General features: G+C 47.6%; 2 protein-coding genes across 4 annotated transcripts in view; one reads left to right on the plus strand and one right to left on the minus strand.

Annotated features, from left to right (window-relative positions):
• Positions 1-3,605, plus strand: part of CDCA7L (cell division cycle associated 7 like) — a 34,567-nt gene extending 30,962 nt beyond the window's left edge. The window contains 3 exon segments of the mRNA XM_036010521.1: positions 260-409; positions 1,428-1,564; positions 2,186-3,605. Coding sequence (XP_035866414.1) covers positions 260-409; positions 1,428-1,564; positions 2,186-2,216 — 318 coding nt within the window. The 3' untranslated portion in view covers positions 2,217-3,605.
• DNAH11 (dynein axonemal heavy chain 11) overlaps positions 3,241-21,953 on the minus strand; it is a 256,071-nt gene continuing 237,358 nt past the window's right edge. For all 3 annotated transcript variants that reach the window (XM_036010519.1, XM_036010518.1, XM_036010520.1), the window contains 8 exons: positions 19,913-20,104; positions 17,089-17,208; positions 12,719-12,961; positions 8,324-8,506; positions 8,132-8,247; positions 5,077-5,189; positions 4,448-4,588; positions 3,241-3,511 (listed from right to left, as the gene is read on the minus strand). In XM_036010519.1, coding sequence (XP_035866412.1) covers positions 3,264-3,511; positions 4,448-4,588; positions 5,077-5,189; positions 8,132-8,247; positions 8,324-8,506; positions 12,719-12,961; positions 17,089-17,208; positions 19,913-20,104 — 1,356 coding nt within the window. In that variant the 3' untranslated portion in view covers positions 3,241-3,263. The remainder of the gene's footprint in view (positions 3,512-4,447; positions 4,589-5,076; positions 5,190-8,131; positions 8,248-8,323; positions 8,507-12,718; positions 12,962-17,088; positions 17,209-19,912; positions 20,105-21,953) is intronic.

Below are 21,953 nucleotides of genomic sequence, written 5' to 3' on the forward strand. Positions count from 1 at the left end.
TCTCGTCTCTCTGGTCATTTCATTTCTTCCAGGCTCCCTGCTCAGCCTCACCTGCCCTAAGATGCTGCTCTGGCCCCAGAACTAAACGTGCACACAGGCTACTGCGGGTGCCCTGGCTTGTAGCAGAGACACAGTGACGCCCGATTCTGAGAGAGGGGCGGTGTGTCTTTGTGCACTTCGGAATGTGCATGGCGGCGTGTGGCCTTGGGGCCATCGCCCTATAAATCCGTGTTGGGCCACTCCAGCCTTCTCCCCACAGGGTAACACGTGCCATCAGTGTCGGCAGAAGACCATCGACACCAAGACGGTGTGTCGGAACCAGAGCTGCGGAGGGGTGCGGGGGCAGTTCTGTGGGCCATGCCTGCGGAACCGCTACGGGGAGGACGTGAGAGCGGCTCTGCTGGACCCGGTAGGAGCAGTGTGGGCGTTCGTGTTGTGCTGGGGAAGGGAAGCCTGCGGGCGGGGCTCCCTGGGTCCCGGGGACCAGTAGCAGCAGAGCTCTCTAGAGCCTTCGACCCCCTCCTCTCTTTCTGTATCTTAAGACACTGGGAGAAATGAAGGGCAGGGTTTCCTTCTGGAAAGGGAGCACGCTCACCAATGGATGGGACAGGAGACGAGAGTGCATTGGGTTTTCCAGGGTCAGCCGAGCTTTCTTACAGTTGTCTGGTTCATCCCAGTGCACCTGGGTGCCTTCCCTGAACAGCAAGATTTACCTGGGCCAGGCCAGCGGCGGCCCCGTGCAGGGTGCCTCGTGTGTGCCTGGCACTGCTCCGAGGCGTCACATCTGTGAATGCAGTTTGCTTTATTTCAGTTGTTAACTCATTCACCCTTATGAAGTGGGTATATGACCTCCCTATGCCTGGGCTCCTTCTGTCAAATGAGAGTAGGATCGATTATGACCTTGAACCTGGGCATTCTGTGCTCTTAACCTCTTTCTTACACAGCAGTCATACGGGTAGATACGTTTTCCCCAGTTTGCACGTGACTGTAAACTGCCACTGCAGTTCAGAGATTTAACAACACTCACACAAACGGGGGTTGGAGAGCTCATGTTCACACTCCTCTTTTGGAAACCCTCTCCTGAAACCAGGGCCAACTTCCTTGGCTCTGTGGCCTCTGTGGTTCCAATACTACTGTGAAATGCTCCAGAATTTTGAATGGGTGTCTGCTTGTCAGGTTAGTTGATCCTGTGTGAAACCCACATCTTTCAGTGTCCTCTGTGTGTGGTGTTGGGTGATCAAGCTTTCTGGGGCCTCTTTGAAACCTGTGAGAGGAAGGAGAGAGGGGCTCATCTTTCGCCCTGTGGTACAAGGGAAGAGATGACATGTGACTCAGGACCGGCGGAGTGGTCTGCTGAGCTGAACCAGGCTTGACCTTGACCGGAGCCCGCAGATAACGTGGGAGTGTCTGCTTCCTCCCTCTCCTAGAACTGGATCTGTCCTCCCTGCCGTGGGATCTGCAATTGCAGTTACTGCAGGAGACGCGATGGCCGCTGTGCCACGGGGATCCTCATTCACCTGGCCAAGTTTTACGGCTATAACAACGTGAAGGAGTATCTGGAGAGGTGAGTCTCCCAACTCCAAAAGGAGGTTGTGATCCCGGGTCCGGCAAGGCAGACCCCCCTCCCCCCAGGCAGGAAGCGGTGGCCTCATTGCACGCTGATTCTTACCAGCCACCGTGAATGCCACCCATTCTGCTGTAACTCTTTGCATTGGAAAGACTCAGGAGAGATATTTGCCCGGCTACAAAATTCCCTCCTTTGCCAGGGTTTTCAACCTGGGACTGCCTGGGTCCAGTTCCCCTTATTGTGTGAAAAAATAGAAACGGAGTGTCCAAGGCAGGCTGAGGGGAAGCCGTGAAGGCCAGCAGCAGCCCTGACCCTGCTGGGCAGAGATGAGAGATTAGGGGGGTGTACGTTTAGGGTGTGGTTGCCTCCATCTGGGGACAAGGAGATGGGACTGGGGACCCCAACACACTCTAAAAGCACAGTTTCAGAATGAGGCAAGTCTTAGCTGGGGCCTGCCCGCAGGGTCTGGTATGGAATGCACAGGCGTCAGGACTGCAGAGCACCAGAGGGTCCAGTCTGGGTTTTGTGCTTGAGGGGCTTCCGAGCCCAGAGCGCTGCTTTGTTATCCGTCCCTCCCATGCGTTACCCACCACGCTGACCTGCCCCATCTCTCCCCAGCTTACAGAAGCAGCTGGTGGAAGACAATTAAGAGGAAGAAGAACCGGGCAGCTCGCCTCGCATACTCCCCACAAGATGTGCCCTACGTACCATTTGTGCCTAAGATTTTTTTATATGGTTGTGTTTTTATATAGAAACTCTTAGTAGATCTAAATACTATTTGTTTTAAAGAGTGTTTATGTGCTTACAAAGATTTCTCAGGAAGACAGCTAAGCACCTCGAGGAATCTGTGTACGCAGGACTGTTTGAATTGTTAAGTGTCTGCAGGTGATTAAAAAGCACAGTTAAAGTTCAGGTAAGTTTGAGAAAACGCTGCCTGAGGAGCTCTTGCCTTTGACACCGTTTAACTGTCGACGTTGCCTTGATACTTCACTTCCCAAGCAGTAACTCCAGGCCACGGTTTCACCGGGGTTACTGCCCCTGTCCCTTGCCTTATCCTGACCTCAGTTCAAACCACGTGGTTTCGACCTGCTCCGTGTGATTGGAAATTGAAATTGACAGATGTTCCCCTAAATTACAGAGTGCAATTAACCGCGGAACTTGAGTGTTCTAGAGTTTTATTTTGTATTAAAACTTGAATGAACGAAAAGCGGACTGTCAGTTTCTGACACTGGAGGCCTCGGAGCGCCTGCTGCTTGGGGACGGTCGCTTCTGGATTTTAAGAGAATGTGAGAGCTAATTTTTAATTTAAAAAGATTCTGTTTAGTATCTCATAAGAGCTCAGATCCCACTTACTGACCAGGAGACTTCCAGCCCCATTATTTTCGAGGTTGTATTTTCAGTGGAACCTCGATGAAAATGTGACAGGTGCTCTGTGTGCGTGTGCATGTGCGTGTGTGTGTGTGTGGTGGGATGGGTGCTGGGGAAACTTAAAAATTAATATGTTCTGACTGGGTTTGGCTTCTTTCTTTTCCCCTCTCTAAGGATGGTGTTTAAAAAAAATTAATGCACAGTTACTTAAAAGGTACAGAAACTGGGATGTCTTATGCCTGTCAGTAGAGTAAGTTCATGTGCAGGAGAGCGGCGCAGGGACACGACGGAAACCCTCACTGCGTCCTGGCCGAGGGTGGTCGGTCGCCTAGGCCTCCAGCAGCAGAGCCACGCCTGCCAGGACCCACTTGGCTGTCTTCGCTCTGCTCCTCAACCTGAAGGTCCAGATGTAGTTGGGGCCCCTCGCCTTGGTTCTGTACACAGGGCACTCGTAGGTGTGCTTGGTCTCCTGTCTGTCCACGGGGACGGCTCTGGCAAAGACGACAGGCATCGCCGACGTCAGCTCCTTGAGGCGGGCGTCCACGATGGTGCCTGCCTGGGCGTCCCATCTCGCACCTGCAGCAGAAACATGGGGGTCGCTGTGGTGGGCCATGGGGGGACCGATCTTGTCACTGTTGCAGGCAATAAATGTTCCAGTTCTGTCACGTGACGGTGTGTCTGGCTTCCTTGCCACGCTGGCCCAGGGCTGAGGTGTGAGAAGGGGTCAGGATTGCTGCCATCCAGGTGCATGCACACGCGGCAAGCAGACCATCGCTCCCATCCTCAACACCTAAATTCTTACGAAAAAGTAAAGCCGATGAAAACAGATTCTATGATACTCCAGACGCTAAAGCAAACTGGTTTTCTCTGCCTTAAACAAGTGTTTGAATGCTTCTAGAGAATGAGGCATACAATTTACCACATGCTCTCCCCACTGTACCATACCTTACACCAAGTTCAAGTACCTCATTCACGTCACCTGGCCTGTCTTTAAACACTTGAACCTGTGGCACGTGCTCTGCAGTGAAAAAGAGCATCTTGGCAGAGACTAGGATAAGAGGAATGTCCTGCAGAACAAGCACACGGCCCGTAAATTTGGAAATCCTTGCATATTCCTCCCCATCCTGCCCCCTTGAGAGTATACAGTGCGCACTGGTGTCTTTAAAGGCTTGCGGAAATCTTGCAGTAAAGTAGAATGAAAAAAGTAGATTTTGAACTGAGTATATTGAGAGCAAAATTAATACCACAGGACCACTTGAGACCTACGCTGAATTAATCATCAGATGCGTGCACAAATTTGAGTGACAGCCATCACCCCAAATGCCATGAAATCTGGCCCACATTAGACAAACATCCTGGCATCTAAATTTCAAAATAGAAGCAGGAAGTGAGGTAAAGAACCATTCGTGTGACTGAATGCTGAGAAACAGAATAAACAGGGCAAACGCTAACTTGAACCTGAGTAAGAAAGGCCCTTAACCCACCGCACAGGTGCTCCACGGGCTGGCTCACCTTCCATGAAGAGCCCGTGCAGGTAGGCGCCTTCCCGCGGTGGGTGGCCGTACTCCTCCTTGGTTTTTTTGGTCACGTCAACCGTCAAGCACATTTTGTCCAGTGGCCACTCGTTTTTTCGAGCCATGGTCTGCATGATTGCTTCGGGAGGAGAAGGGACAGGAGTGGTAGCAAGCTGAACATGAGGCTCCCAGGAAGCAGAGCACCTGCGGAGGTGTGCTTCGGTCCTGCAGGGTGTTTCCGGAGCCTGCGTTATTTGCAGGTACCCGCAGTACAGCAAGGGTTGGCAAACTAAGGCCTTTGGGACGATCTCACAGCTTTCAGAAAGCAGTGTTTCCAGGGACAGATGGCCACGGCCACCTGGTCAGCACCGTCGGTGGGTGCTTCAGCATGGCTGCAGCGAGGGAGGCCCTGGGGCCTTGGCAGAACACATCTGCCGGAGCGCACCTCAGCTCACCTCACTGGGCTGCACCCAGGCCTCCTGCCCCGAGCTACTTCCTCTGTCTCTCCCACTCCTTTTCTGCAAGGGCTTCTCTCTGAGCCAGGGAGCGGGGCGGGGCGGGGCGGGGCGGGGCCCCCAGGTGAAAGGATTCCCGCTAGGAATGTGGTTCTGGGAGCGCAGGCCTTACCGGTTAAGAAGGACTGGGGGTTGAAGAGGCCGGAAAGCCATACCACAGCCGGGAGGGCAAGATCTTGTGTCCATGTGTCCAGTTCCCGGCATCGTACGAGGAGGTCATTAAACCTGGTGAACAGAAGGCAGCAAGAAGCCAGCTTGCTCTTTAGTAAGACAGGTTTCCCAATAAGGTAAAGTAGATTCTAGAAAGGTCCTCCACTGACAACCAGTAAAATCACTAGCACATGACTTTCAGAATGTTGCCTGTCCCTTTAAGGGGCTAGATGTTTTTTCCCAGTAGGGATTTCCTGTCTTAAAGCATCAGAGACAAGAACCACTGGGGAATATGGGACATTTGTCTCCATTCAACTATTTCGATCCTTCCAGTGCTGTATGAGCACCCTACACAAGTGCCAAAAGGGAACATGGAGGCACGTCTACCCAGGGCTCGTGGGGACATGTTCCTGGAGGAACAGCCTTCTAGGAACCTTCCAGACTGACCCTGGACCGGAGGTGCCACAGCAGCCTTCCCGCAGGCAGTAACTGCCAAGTGACTTGATCCACTGCCTGCCTGTGGTCTGGGGATCTGCTGTTTCATACGGGTTCTTGCGGCTCAGCTGCACAGGTGGGGACTATCTGTAATTTACTAGGAGGAAGCTGGCTCGCAGAGGTGAAGGAAAAACGCACTTTGATAACGTCAGGAGACCCATGAAACCATGAAATGCAGGTTTAAAGAATGTGAAAAACTGCAGAAAGGGAGCACAGAGAGGATAGGCCAATAAACAAGCCAGTAAAGCAGTTCTCCAGGGTGGGGACGTTGCGGGCTAGCCCCGACGTTTTCTGGGACCTGGTTTGGGTTGGAGCTGCAGAGGAAGCAGGGCCAGGTGAGGGTGCATCCCCGCCCTCCAGCCCTGCAGGGAAGGGCTGCCTGGGACGGGGCTGTGGAGGAGGGAGCACTCCGAAAGGTCCCGTTCACACTTGGGCCACCAGAAGGGAATGTCGGGCCAGCTTAGAATATAGCCCTGTGCCCCGCCCCATGTCACAAATCCCTGATATAGGGCACACGCAACTGAAAGGCAACAGAGAAAAAAAGGAAAGCAAGGATAGAAAGAGACTAGCTCAAAAGGTTGCCACAGAGGGTAAACGTTACAGCCAAACAAGTTTTTAAAGAATGAAGTGCACTAAGAAACAGGGAATTAAGTTGGAAGATCTCAAAAGTGGGAAAAATACTGATAGCAACAGAAGCAAAAAGCAAAGCAGCATAAGGTAGAATAATTTTTAAAAGCAAAAATAGTGAAAGATGAAAGTTGAAACAAAACATGTATTTACTAATACAATTCTAGAACATGGTGAGTTCCTAAATTATGAATTTGAATCTGTATAATCAAGGCCATCCTGTGTTTCAAGAAGATTGGGCAACAGAATATTCAATACGATGATATATCTTAAACCGTGAAGATAGACACTCCCCTAGTCAGGAGAAAACATGAAGCCTTTTATAAAAGGAAAAGAAAAAATGACAGCCTCAGATTCCTCCACAGAACCATGTGCTCAGAATAGAGCGATGCCTACAAAAACCTCCAGCGGTGAACGGGTCAATTTTTTTAAAAGCAGCTAAACTGTCAGGCGAGTATAAAGAACTGATAATACAGTGAGAAAAAGCAGCACCTCCAACAAATGGGAAAGCTGGTAATTTAGGAAATAAAAATAAAGAGGAGACTGAAAAAAAGACTCTGAAGGAGTAAGTTTAAACTCACGAGAAAGAAACAGAACAGCCGTAATAAGTACAGGAAACCAGGACAGGGTCGTCTCCCCTCTGCCCAGATGGAAACAGCCTGGAACTTAAAATTGACTTGGGACAATGACATGTTAAAACTAAGAGGAGAAATAGTAGACTGGAGACAAAGTATAATAAAGATTGCCCCGAATGGGCAAAATCAACCAGAATACAGTAGACAGACACAGAGACAGAAAATAGGAGAGTTTGGGCGGGTAAATGAGGAGGGCAGGGAAGGCAATTTTTGGAGACAAAGGCTAAGAATTTTTCAGAGTGGAAGTAGAAGTTGGACTCAAATTTATTACATCATACCCTACCAAATAGGATACACTTTTAAAAGTCCATAACTAAATACAGTAGTAAAATTAACAGACATCAAGTATAAAGAGAAAAACCTTAACTTCCTAGAGAAAATGATGTGTGAAGAAATGACAAGTGTATTTAAGAATAGACTCATCAACTGTAATAAATGCCAGCAGACAATGGAGCTATGACAATCAAATTCTGAGCGGGAATGATCGTATTCTAGAGTGCCACCTATATATAGGTAAGCCACTAGTCAGGAGCGAGAGTGCAGTGACAGAATGCAGACACAAAAAATCCCATGTACTCCCCACCATCTGCAACAAAAGAACAGGGGTCCAGAACAGATGAGCCCAGGGTGAGATGCGAAAAGCAGCAATGTCTAACGAGCATGCTGCACGCTTGGAACTGATACAATATTGAATGTGAACTGTAATTGAACAAGTTGAGAAAACAAAAAAAACACGGAGAACAAGAATGGAGAGACGGAGAGTGGCCAGGTGCTGAAAACAGACTCTTGCATCAAGCCAAATCTGAAGCTGGAACCACCTTTGGGTTTTCCAGTCATGTAAGCCAATACATTCTTTTTTATTTAAACAGATAGGAAAAAAAGAAAATGAAGGTGGATAATGATACGAGAGCAAATTCAAGTTGCCTCCCGTGGCGATAATAACTCGGTGAGAGAGTTCTATTATCTACATTTTTCAGATGATAAAATGCAAAATTAGGTCAGGTACTTTGTCCAAGATCAAACAGCGAATAAGTAAGAGGCAGAAATGGAATCTTGCTCTGACCCTGACCTTTAATTGATTCCTTTGCCTTTGAGGCAACCAACTAAGGAAACAAATGAAAGGGGTGGTCGTTTGCACACTTAACAAGTCCAGTCACAAAGCACAGCCTTTATAGCTCCTACGGGCTGAAGAAGAATTCAGGACAATGAACCAGCCCTGAGGCAGATAAGGCTGGTGGGAGCCGGGTCTCGGCAGCTTACCATTTGGCCAGGCCGTAGGTGGATGGATAAGCCAGTTTGCTCCAGGTGTCTGGTACCGTGTCATAGCTCAAGGCGGACTGCAGGGCTTCCACAGCAGGTGACACCGTCAGCTCCCCCTTGCACGGAGAAGAAGGACCACCTAGTGACTATCTTCTGATGTGGGGCAGCCTTCTCTAGCCCACCTCTACTCACCTTCAAACCGAGGTCTAGCTGCTGGAGTGACATGCGGATTTCCCGAAGGAGCACGTTCATCCTCTCGCATTCTTGGAAGCAAACCAGAACGTAGGGGGTTCTGTTGGGGTGCTTTTGCGTGATGTCTGCCATGTTGAACTCTTCGGGGAGTCTCTCCAAAATGTCATCCAAGACATTCTTAACCTTAGGTCACGAACACACACAGATGGAGCTGCTTTCTTTTTCATTTTTGGTCACACTGACTGTATGTACTTTCTATTTTTTTTAAGTCCCAGAGTATATCATACAACTTCCAGAGATGCTGGCTAATGCCTATAAAGGACACCTCCTTGTCCCAGGAGGTGGCCAAGGGGTGCTGCCAGCCACCTCAGCCGCCTTCTGCACCAGGGCAGCCTCCTCCCTTTAGATCCCGTCAGGGAGGAGCTACGATTTGTTTGCAGGTTATTACTGTTGGCGCTTAGGGAACACCAGAACGGACATCAACTGCACTTCATTTGTGTGTGAAAATACAGTCAGAGGAGGCAGAACCCCAACACGTAGGTAGGTGACATTTCGTAATATGGTAATTTAGTCATTTGAAAAGTCACACGGCCCAAAGACGTTCTTTAAGCTGGAGCTAATTCTGGTGACTCTATGATGCTGCCCTCTGACATACCCTAAAAGTTTGAGAGCAGTTTGGTTAACATTTTCAACAAGGAAGGCTCTAGCTTGTATAATTGCTGCCCTGAGGAAGTAAAAGATTTACACAGCAGAGACAGGAATATGCGCATGGCTCTCCGATGCGCATATTTGTTCTATCTAAGCGGTTCCCCTGAGCGGTGGAAAACCAACAAGCACCCAAGACTGAGGAGTGTCGCTGTCTTTAGCCTCAGACGTCTTTCCCTCGTTCCTTGCTTTCTCGGACTACTGTCTGTGGTTTGCAAGGTGCTTTAGCACCCTGGCGGGTCAATTGTCAGGCCCTGAAGTCTTAAACTTACTTACAACAGCGGTAAGGAGTACAAAACAGTGTAGTAGAGAAGGCAGGTAAAAGAACGGCTTTTGGCATCAGCTAAAACTTGGTTTCCTTCATTGGCTCTCTCCAGCTGTTTGGCCTTGGGGTGTCACGGAAGCTCATCTTGGAAACAGGGATCCCGACACTACTCAGGGTGCTCTCCTTAGAGCCTTGCAAAGCACCTGCTAGGTGGTTGTTGCTACAAAATGTTTGCCTGTTTAGGGTGTTGGGGCATCTTTACCTCATTTGTTCTGTATTTTCTGGCTTAATGATCAGCTTTCTCGTTGGAAGGACTGAAATCCGAAAGCTAGATGGAAACCTCACCCACCTCTCTCTGCTTCTGGTCACAGCAATAGCTTTTCTCAAATGGATGAATTTTTACCTTGTTAATCTTTTATTTTTTAAAAAAAAATATTTTATTTATTTATTTTAGAGACGGGGGGAAGGCAGGGAGAAAGAGAGGGAGAGAAACATCAATGTGTGGTTGCCTCTCACGTGGCCCCCACTGGGGACCTGGCCCACAACCCTGGCATGTGCCCTGACTGGGAATTGAACCGGCAACCCTTTGGTTCACAGGCCCACACTCAGTCCACTGAGTTACACCAGACAGGGATGTTAATCTTCTTTGAAAAAACCCCTAACATTCACATAGGGAAGATGTTAGTATATAGGACACCTTACAACAAATTCTACAGTTTCTAAATTACAAACAAGTTTTGATCCTGGCCAGGTAGTTCAGTTGGTCATAGCACCACTCCATACACCAAGGCTGTGGGTTCAATCCCCAGTCAGGGCACATACAAGAAGCAACCAATGAATGGATAAGTAAGTGAGACAACAAATTGATGTTTCTCTTCCTCCCTCCCCTTTCTCTATAAAAATCAATCAATAAGTAAATTACAAATGAGTTTCTCAACAAATGGCCTTATTTCAAGAAATAATTGAAAATTTTAAAGAAATAGGGGGACTTCCGGCAAGATGGAGGCATAGGTGGACGCACCGTACCTTCATGCACAACCAAGATTAGAACAACAACAATTTAGAGCAGAATAACACACAGAACTGACAGAGAATTTATCTGAATGGAAGTCGGACAGCCAAGAAGTTGAGTAGACCCGTACATCCAGACCGGTAGGAGGGGTGGAGACGAGTGCAGGTCGCAGTGCGCAGAGTGTGGGGAGAGCTGGGCGCCTAAGGCAACCGGGAGCGCGTAAGCCGTCCGGGACGCGCAAGATCGCAGTGGGTGGACCCTGAGTACGCAGGTGGTCACTGGCGGACCCAGTGAGGCGGTGATTGTGGACCAGGGCGGAGCGTGCAACCCAGGGTCCCAGGGAAGGCACTGAGATCCCAGGAGAGTGGGGCTGCCGCCATTGTTCCCTCCCGCCCCGGCCCCCACATACAACGTCACAATCTGGCGACTGGGGTGCCCAGCCCCGGTGAACACCTAAGGCTCCGCCCCTCAGCGTAACAGGAGCAACCAGACCAAAAAAAAAAAAAAAGAGAGAGAGAGATGGCTCAAATAGAAGAACACATCAGTGCCCCAGAACTCATCCTTTTGAGTGACCAAGAAATAGCTAACCTATCAGATGCACAGTTCAAAACACTGGTGATCGGGAAGCTCAAGGAATTGGTTGATTTTGGGTGCAAATTACATGAAAAATGCAGGTTACATAAAAGAGATGAAGGAAGATGCACGGAAAACCTATAGTGATGGGAAGGAAACTGGGACTCAAAACAATAGAGTGGACCAGAAGGAAGAAAAAAAAAGACAAACAGGAAAGAATGAAGAAATAAGAATTCAAAAAAATGAGGAGAAGCTTAGGAACCTCCAGGACATCTTGAAACGTTCCAACATCTGAATTATAGGGGTACCAGAAGGGGAAAAGGAAAAGCAACAGATTGAGCACGTATTTGAACAAATAATAAAGGAGAAATTCCCCATTCTGGCAAAGGAAATAGACTTCCAGGAAATCCAGGAAGCTCAGAGAGCCCCAAAGAAGTTGGACCCAAGAAGAAACACACCAAGGCACATCATAATTACATTAGCCAAGGTAAAAATGAAGGAGAGAATCCTAAAAGCAGCAAGAGATAAGGGGACAGTAACCTACAAAGGAGTTCCCATCAGACTGTCAGCTGATTTCTCAAAAGAGACCTGACAGGCAAGAAGGGGTTGGAAAGAAATATTCCAAGTCATGAAAGACAAGGACCTACATCCCAGATTGCTCTATCCAGCAAAGCTCTCATTTAGAATGGAAGGGCAGATAAAGTGCTTCTCAGATAAGGTCAAGTTAAAGGAGTTCATCATCACCAAGCCCTTATTTTATGAAACATTAAAGGGAATTATCTAAGAAAAGAAGATAAAGAAAAAACATGTGTAGTAAAAGGACAGCAAACACAATTATTAACAATCACACCTAAAGCAAAACCAAAAGAAACTACGCAAACAACTAGAACAGGAACAGAACCACAGAAATGGAGATCACATGGAGGGTTAGCAACAGGGGAGTGGGAGGAGGGGAGAGGGAGAAAAGGTACAGAGAATAAGTAGCATAGATTGTAGGTTGAAAATAGATAGGGGGAGGGTAAGAAGAGTATGGAAAATATAGAAGCTAAAGAACTTATAAGTATGACACATGGACATGACTAAAGGGGGGATATGGGTGGGAGAGGGTATACAGGGTGGAGGGGAGTGAAGGGGGGAAAATGGGACAACTGTAATAGCATAATCAATAAAATATATTAAAAAAAGAGAAAATTTTAAAGAAATAATACTGAGAATTCCTGGGACCTTACTAGAATTAGATCTGATGGTTAGTGTGTTGACATTATATTCTTTGGTCCAGCAGTTCTGTTTCTGAGTATGACTATTATGAGTGGTTACCTGTGGGAGTTACCTCTGTCTACTGACAAAAGACAATGCAAGACTGTTCATGGCTGTGATATATACAATGGTGAAAAAACTAGAAACAACCCAAACTTCCATCCCCCATAGGTTAAGGAAGCGCATACTCACATGACAGAGCACTAAACAGAATGAACTACGTGCTGTCTGCACGGCCTGGGTGAACCCCACATGCATACGTGGAATGGAAGGGGCCCGACGTAAATGGGTGTATAACTGTTTGGTGGTGTGTACTCACCTGACGTTCAAACACAGACAAAGCCAATCTCTGGTGATAGAGCAAGGACAGCAAGGCAGCCTTTGGGCTGGAGGGGGGAGGGTATATTGACCAGTAAGGGGCATGAGTATCCTTCTGGGGTACTGGAAATATTCTGTACCCTGACCTGGGTGGATATATGGGTATACACAAAGGTAAAACTCCACTGGGTTGTACACTTAAGGTTAGTACATGGCACTGTAGATATGTTATACCTCAACAGTGAAGACAAGAAAGACCCTGTACCTTGTCTTCTGTGGACTGGCCCAGCTCCTCACTGACGAGCGCATTGCTGGGCTGCATCTCCAGCAAAGTTCTGAAGAGGGTGTTGGTCGTCACTGTCAGGAACTCTATCTCCGCGTTTGGGTGCAGGCCGTACAGCGCTGGGCTCTCTGGAGGAAGCATCTCCTCTACATACTGGTGGTAGCCTGCATAGTCCAGATTCGGCGGGGCTGCAAAGCCTGGTGCCAGCATCAGTTCATCTTCGATCTCCAACCACAAGGGAAAAATCAGTTATTCCGAACTAAACAGGCATCGATCTTTGCTTACTGAACACTTTGAGAATGCTGGCAAGCAGCCCTGGCAGGTAGCAAGCTCTCTCAAATGTTTCACGACCCTCTCATAACCCATCGTTTGCTCTGAGTGTGGCACCAGGCTGACTCTAAGAGGAGTCCCAAGAATGCACCTGAAGCCTCCCCCTAAGAAGAGCTGGTCTGCAGTTTGCGTGGGGCAACGGGAAACATGCACACACAGGAAACGAACAGGCTCTGCACCACCCTGTTTATCGGTCACCCTGTCACAGGCTTGAAGTCCTTGATTCTCCCAAACATCCCCTTTTGCAGAGAGAAATCGAGAGAGCGTTAACGTGCCCAGGCAGATGTTTGATTTTAATCTTAATTCCGAATGCATTCCGGTGTGACTCCATAGGCTATGCTTTCCCAGTGTACAGACTTTCCACAGTACCGCCTCAGATCATGTTACATACAAATTCTACAAACATGCATGGTTGTATGTGCATATATTGAAAAATGTGTGTCTAAGTAATATTTAAAGAGCAGTATATACTAGGAGTCAGATCAGTGCCACCTGCCCATGACTTTGAGCTACGCAGCAAAGTCCGTGTTGTTCACCTGAAGACCCACAGACCCTGGGGCAGTTGCTGGCACACGCCGGCGCTCCGTGCAGAGCTGTGAAATGAATGACAGGCTGCAGTAGTAGTAATTCACCATGCCCGTCCGCTTCATTACGGCGGGGGTGGGGGCAGGGGCAGACACTTCCTGGAGAGGCACGTGGGGTGTGGGAATGTAGCTTTCCAAAATGTAACGAAAGCATTTCTGGGCCCGAGTCTCTGAGCTGCTAGAAACAGAGAATCAATCAAGCACTTAGAATTTTCTAGTATGATCTCAGATTTTTTTTTCTGATTGTTCTTTAAGTTCCCTGGGGCCGTTACACTGTTTTCATTTTCCTAGTCTGTCTGGCTGTAAGTTCTATCTAATGAACTTTTAAATGTATAAGGGGATGCAATTTTTTAAAAAAAAAGCTACAGCCAACAAAATGTAGCTATTCTATGCCTAGATTTTCTCAATCATTTTCCTAAATTGGGGGTTCTTTCTGTCATGGTGTCTGTTATGCCACCTGGTCCCTTCACCATCACCCCAAGACAAAGTGGATATTCACAGAATCTTACTCAATAGTATGTACTGATCCCACAAACTCTTATTCAGTAATACGCACGGTCATCTAGTATAACCCAAACAGGCCTTGGAAGTTTGAAAGATTCATACAGCCTACTCCTTAAGGAATTCAGTCTAGTGAGGGATTTTCTCCACAATCAGGGCATCTGTGAGCAGTGAGTTTGCTCCTTCCTTCTCCAACCTGCAATCCCAGATTCCCCAGGAGCCTATGTCCTTAGACACGATGCGCAGTTGCTGTCCGTGAATTCCAAAAGGCATTTTAAATGTCTGAGTCAGCACTTCTGGTTTGATTTTGTCCTGGGAGGATTTTCCAATTTAGCCTCTTGTGGTGCCAGAAACAGAAACCCTGACCCAAGGACAGAGCAACCTGGACTGCCTTCACCAGCAGTCACCATGGTTTGTTTTAATCACTTATCCACATTTTCTTTTCTTTCCCACTTAAGGATCAGAATAATCAAAATTTAAACTTCACCTGCTCAGGGTGAGCAAACAAAACCATGAAGGATATTTAGACTCATCTTATTAGCCTCTGATGGACACATTAGCCAAAATACAAATGTGGGCACAAAATATGGATAATAAAACCACAAGTTGGAATAACCATTTTAAACCAAACTTCATTTCCTACCAACGGGGACTTGGGCCTTCCCTGTTAGTGTTCACTAAATGGCTGCAAAATTTGAAGAGCCATTGTTAACTGTCCTTCAATAAAGACAAACAGTTAAAGCTGGTTTCAAGCACAGAAACTAGCCAAAGAGTGGAACTGCTTAAATAGGCCACAGTGTGCCCTGGCTGGCGTAGCTCCATGGATTGAGAGAGGGCTGCAAACCAGGCATCACCAGTTCGATTCCCAGTCAGGGCACATGCCTGGGTTGCAGGCCATGGCCCCCAGCAACCGCACATTGATGTTTCTCCCTCTCTTTCTCTCTCCCTTCCCTCTCTAAAAATAAATAAATAAAATCTTAAAAAAAAAAATAAAAGAGGCCGCAGTGCAGATGTGGCGGGAGCTGGACATTTGAATGCACAGTCATACGATGCTGCTGGGAGGTCCATGGGCCACGCTTTCTGGAAGGACACCCAGGCAGTCTTTACACACATGTGAGGGGTGCCATTTGCATGTTAGGCAGTGAGCAAAGCTCAGGAATACGCCAACACAAAGGAAAAGGCTTAAGGTTTATAGCTAGACAGAGTTGGCTCAGTTCCCACCCATGGATAGTTGGGTGGCCTCAAAAGTGACAGTTTATCTGAGTTTCAATCTCTTTGTCAGTAGACTGAGGCTCATACTAGCTTCTCGCTCTGCCCCTGACCTCCACCATCACTCGGAGAAATCAGCCTCTTTAAAGGTCATGCACCACCACTGTTTAGCTTCCCCGTCTCCATGGTAACCTGCTCCCAAACCTCTTCCGAGGAGTGACATACAATGGTGCTCAGTGGAAAGAGTCTTCCTGACCTGTGAGATTCTGCTCATTTAGAACTCAGGAGAGATGAGGAGACTCACAATCGAATGAAACAAGTAATAATCACATGGCAGGAAGGCATTTGCTCCTCTGCATTGTTTAACATTATTAAAAGTAGTAAAGAAAAGTCCCCAATTTTCTGTATTAGACTGTACTACACTATGTTTTCTGATACACCATTATGTTACGTCTCAAGGGGGACTTGAGGAAGGCGATCAAGGCTATGTACTGTTTTATGGAATCCTCAGAGAAACTGCACACAGGAGGCTGTCCGACTGGGCGTGGAGAGGCCGTGGTGCAGGGCACCCTGGGTTTCCAAGAAATAACCATGCCTTGGCCATGAGCCAGGCAACCTTTTCAGACAGAGAGAGCACGAGAAAAGTGTGGCCACCACTTGGCTACTTCAACACGGACAAACACGGGAATCCTTTTGCCAGAAAAGACAGCCCTCGCCGTGAACCACGTGGGCACTTGGTCTGCAGAGAGGGGAAGACGGGCAATGGGCAGAGGGCGCCCGGTCCCTTTCAGCTCCAGCGCAGGGCTGCTCCTCCCCATCCTTACAGAAGGAAGAACTGAGTTCTCAAGTCTCCACATTTTTCTTGAGCGAGTATTTAGTTAGAAGTTAGTGATTAAAATGTAGAGGAGTCCATGGTTCCTGTGACAGGGAATAACTGCACACTATTAATTTCAGTGTCCTCAAATCGAAATCAATGCACCTGTATTCTTGCTAGAGCTCCTGCCCATGACAATGGAGTGACCTGGGGCAATTTTTTTTTGTCTGTACAATGGGGCAACAGTGCCCTGGCCAGGAGACTAAGTTGGTTGGAGTGTTGTCAGGTTCCATACCAAAGTTGCAGGATCCACACCTGGTCAGGAGGCGACCGATTGATGTTCCTCTCACATCGATGGAGTGACAGTGTCAGTCCTGCAACCTCACTCGGTGACCCCAAAGACCTCGAGTCAGTGTATGTGAGAGGCCCTCACCTGGGCACTCTCCCACGTGCACAGAAATCACCTGGGTGGGCTTGTCAAAGTGCAGATTCTGATCCTATACGCCTGGGATGCAGCCCACAGCTTTGCATTTTAAACGGATTTCCAGCACCCTTGAAGGTGGACCAGAATGTACTCACAGAAAGCCAAGAAAACTCAATAACACTTAAGAATTATTAATATAGCCCTGGTTGGCATGGCTCAGTGGATTGAGTGCTGGCCTGTGAACCAAAGGGTCGCTTGTTCAATTCCCAGTCAGAGCACATGCCTGGGTTGCTGGCCAGGTCCCCAGTGGGGGACACCTGAAAGGCAACCACGCATTGATCTTTCTTTCCATCTCTTTCTCCCTCCCTTCCCTTCTCTCTAAAAATAAATAAATAAAACCTTTTTAAAAAGAACTATTCATATAACGATATTTTAAAAGTTCTTACCAGAATTTTCTCCCCAGTGAAAAGAATGTTTAAATATGTCTTACCAGAGATGGATTCATGAATTCTTCCAAATACACCCGGCACAGTTTGCGATCCCAGTCGTCGGTGATGTGGCCCCCATACATGATCTCACCAAAGAGGTACCGGAGGTCTTCCCACGGGACCTGGGGGGAAGCCACGCGAATGTTCACTTCCGGGCCCCGGGCATCTGCTTCAGAGGGCTGGCTGGGCGGGAGGCACGTGCCTCTCCACAAGCCCCTCTACCCCCATGACCCCCAAGCCCCCACCAACGGGAGCATCTAAAAGAGGCACAGGCTCCATAGTGCAGGGCTCAGAGCACTGGCCTTGTACAAAGAAATTCAGAAAGCGCCTGGGCTTCTGCATCGACTTCCTTGAGACAAGCATTTTCAGTGCGTTCATACATGCAGTGACCAGTCACTAACAACGAGCTTTTCATGCAGATTTCAAAGCAAACTGACTTAGTCCTAGAGCATGTCATGCAGGGAGAGCTCACACATTCAAAATCTCAGCCAAAAATCACGAGAGGGAATTGGTTCCCAGGGCCTTGGAGGTATGGCATGTTTTCATGGTCTGATTTGGGAAAAGAAAACCCACACAGTTTGAATCTGGAGTATATTCTGAAGTCCTTCAACTTCCAAAAGTTCACGCAAACAAATCCACTTGCCACAGACAGACCCGAGGGCCCGTGTTACCTACCGCCTGCCCGGCCTGCCCAACAGTCGGAGAGCGGTAACTGATGACCGCATCACGTCTTACTCCAGAAATCACTCTATCTCCTCTTTGTTTGGCTTAGCAGCATTTGAAGTCTCTCTTTGCCACCCTTTAGCTTCCTCTGGGTTTGCAAAACATGCCAGTTTGTGATGAAGCCTTTTCAGACAGGAACCTTTATACCCTCGGGGGCAATACACCGCCTCCCAGCAGTTCAAGTAAAAACTTAATTACAGCCTTCCTTTGTGGCGTGATGTGACAGAGCAAGTAAAATGGCTTCAGCTAGTCCAACGTGCTCGCTCCGAGTCTGGGTGAATGTGAATAAATGCACCTCAAATGCACCTTTCTTCTCAGCTGGTTTGAGGTGAATGAAAAATAAAAAAGAAGTGGCTACACGGCACCCGCACTCTTGCTCTCCACAGCCCCGCGGACAACCTCCCTAGAGAGCCGAGGGTGCTGTCAACAAAGACTTCCTCATTTTATTTCTTATTCTGGTCACCTTTAATTTATGGCTGGTCTACAGCTCACCATCTGATATGTATCTCCCTCAAGATTTTAATCAGCGAGGGGGGATCTGTCCTTTTTAATAAGCGATTCTCTAACTTAATTCACCAATCCTTGTAACCTGCCTGGTGATGTGTAGCGAAGGATTGAGGTCAGGACATCTGAGAGACAGGTGAGTATGCTGAACACCTAAGGCTGTGCTGATCTGGAACAACTCGGGGCAGGGCAGGGGCGGGAGGCAGGGAGGGGGGACGGGATTCAAAGGCCACAGGGTGCTGCCCAGTCTCAGGATGCCAGAGCTGGAGAGGAACACACACGTCACCTCCTCTCTTTCTCCCCTTCATTTCTGCCTCAATCGTGCACAAGATTCAGCGGACACAGGACCAAACTGTTGGTCAGCCTCACGGGACACTTAGGAAGGACTAGAATGAAAATGTCAAGTGGTCCATTTTCTTTTCTGCTGAGAACTAATATAATAGTCAGTTGTCTGTGCAATGTTTAAAGCAAAATATGCTAAGATCAACAGAAAGTATGATTTTTAGAAGGGCCAAAACATGCTCAAGGTATATATATGCAGCTCTACTTTTTAATATTATAGATTTAAAAAATGATGGCTATTGAATATTGATGATCGCATACTATAATAAGGCCATTGGTTTTGGACACCACTCATTCGAAGTGTGTTTCTTGGGAGGACACGCCCGTGTCCTGTACCAAGTACATGTGAGTACATTCTGATGGCCGTCAAGTCACCTTTGAAGCTTGAGAAAACTCTGCTAACAAAAATTGTACCACGGTTACCCAGAGAACATAAACAGTCCCTTAAACACAGAAAAATGGATGAGTTATTTTAAAGGCCCTTTACAGAAATTGTGGCCTAAAAGCACAGCACCTGGTTGGTTTTGACAAATAGATCTCGAATTTAACTTAACGGAAAAAAAGTCCCCCGTATGAGAACCAAGCCAGAAAATTCTTACAAATGATTCCTTTTTGAAATCCAATCATTGAGTTTATAAGAGTTTACACAAATGTACTTGATGAAGCACTGCCGTTCCCATCTGCAAAACACATTTTACCTGCGCAATAAAATCATTCATCTACCTTTACCTTCAAATCAAGGGGAACATTACTGAGAAAGTCACAACAAGGTGGCATGCCTAATACATAATAATGACATATGCAGGAAATGCACCATTATTTATCCTGGTGACGCGCTGTAAATTGCTTCCATCATCAGGACTAATTGTAGTGATTATTAATGCAGTGTTATGAACTGTCAGAATTGCTGTATGTAATTACATTTGTGCAAATGCTTCATTACCTGCCTAATGAATCTGGCATCTATGCACATGTAAACCACTGTTTTTGTTAACATAATGAAGGACATTTTTTTTTTTTTGGTGCACGAAGCTGCTGGTGTAGAACTGTTTTGACCTATCTTAGGAAGTTCCAGCATCCACTCGGAGGAAGCCTCTGATCTGGTCTATTTTCACACTTGGCCGACGACGGAGACAGAGTGTCAGCCGTTTTATAACAGCTTCCACAGAGAGATGGTGGTCCACTCTGATAGCGCCCAAAGACGGACAGAGTCGGCCACTCCCTGGAAGAGGTTGCCCGACCACCACCGGCTCTTACGTGAGGGTTCGCCTCTAAGTAGTTGTAGAGGACGTCGGCACAGATGGTGAGGTCTCCGGGGCTGAAGGGGTAGCTGCGGCTCCAGCCCTGGGGGCCGAACCTCAGTCTCCCAGCCACGCAGGCGTGGAAATAGCACAGGGCGAAGAGGATGCCTTTAAACTCCTGCTCCTTGGAGCACACTTCGAGGGTATCCTGGGAGGAAAGAAAGACGTTTCGTCACTTGTCTGTATGGTGTCTGAGCACAAGGGTCTGAGCTTTCGGTGGTCCTGTGGAGGATGACGGGGGAGACCTAGAAGGGAGCTGGCGCACAGTTTTCAGCAGGGCTGCCTGTCCTCCCAGAGCACCGGGGGAGACTATTGGGCATTTGCCCGTCTGCTGATTTAAGAGGAACACTTTTATTTTGCTTTACTTATTCTTCTGAATGCTTCGAAGTTCACTAGAAAATGAGACAAAGGCATTTCAACTAGCAGGAATACTGTGTGACATTGTTTCATCCTGCAAAATTGTCCTTGCAGAAACTGGATGATGAAAGGACACCATCTTAGTTTCATTATACTCGTTGTCCCTGGTTTCATAGTGATACAGATTCTCTGGGCACATGGCCACCCACCAAAAGACCATTTCCCAGTCACCCTTGAAGCCAGACGCGCTCTAGAACCAAGTTTTTGCCAACAGAATTTGAGCAGAAACGATGTGTCTAACTTAGTTATTTACTTAAATTGTTTTGCCCTGATTGTCACTCTTTTCCTTTTTCTGTGGGCTAAAATGATGACGACTGGACAATCACAGAAGCCATCGTTAGGTATAGCAGAGGCACCCGTCAGTTTCGGCGTGTGGCTGATCCCAGGGAACAGACCTGCCAATTACGTATGAGAGAAAATACCTGGTTTGAATCACTATAATTTTGTGCTGACCCTTAACTAATGTAACCACCACAACAAATGGTTTCCTTCCAATGAACTAGAAGCAAAATTCACCATTGGGATGATAGAATGGCATATGGAAGATTAAAAAATATATATATATGTCCAATAGACTAGATCTGTATAACTTTTGAAAATTTAGATGGAAAGCAGAGCCCTGGTATGACTATCTGATATGGTTATGGCCCCAACAGCTGTTGGGAACTGCCCTGACTGGTATCAGAAGCTGAAACCCCAGCCTAGGCTAAGGCTAAGGGAACACCCTTGGAACCGTAAGCCAGCAAGGAGACAAAAGCTTATCTCCCTGGCAGGAGTGCTGCTTCTGCGGCTTCATTCATAACTGAACCCCAAAGCTTGGTCGGTTAGCCAATGACGGGTGAGATTCCCCAAGGGGGGAACAACCTAAGACAGGCACAATCACGTGGGAGGCCCCCCCAAAAAAGGACTTTGGGGGCTGCAGCAAAAGGGGGTGATGGACCCTCACTCCTCGGCTTTGACATAGCCTAAGTTCTCAACGTCTGGGAGAAAATCTCCTTATCTCTTGGTTGCCTTAGTTCCCGTGCTCCACCTAAGCCTGAAACAATGACAGGGTGGTGCAGCTCTGTGCTGAAAAGGGCGGATTCCCCGGGTGATCAGGCCTAAGAAAGAATATGTAAATTACTGTGAAACCTTCTTTGTTTAGAATGCTCTCAGTTGAATGAGAAGGGTCCAAAGAGGAAGTTAGTTTGTTCCTCAAAGTCTTACAGCTCTTTGACCCCGACTCAAAATAGACCCGCAGAGTTCCTTGTTATCTATTGTTCCTTACTTCTATTGAGTACTGTATTGAATACTGTACTTTACTTGAATTATTATGCAAAACGAGCCGAATAAAAACAGGTTTGGACGGTAAATCGGCAGGCTCCCCACTAGAGGGGGTAGCCATTGCATCCCTACTTCTCCACAGAAACTGGTCTGTCTCTGTGCATGTTTTTTCTCGAGTTTCATCGAGCCATCTGCAGCGTTCAGTGATCAGCGTTCCGTGATCACTGCTGGCCAGTGACCCACGCATCAAACAGCTATAAAATTCAAGCTAAAAAATTGCCATCTGCCCTGGCTGGTGTAGCTCAGTGGATTGAGTG

The sequence above is a fragment of the Phyllostomus discolor genome, chromosome 10, assembly GCF_004126475.2.
Source record: "Phyllostomus discolor isolate MPI-MPIP mPhyDis1 chromosome 10, mPhyDis1.pri.v3, whole genome shotgun sequence".
NCBI lineage: Eukaryota > Metazoa > Chordata > Mammalia > Chiroptera > Phyllostomidae > Phyllostomus > Phyllostomus discolor.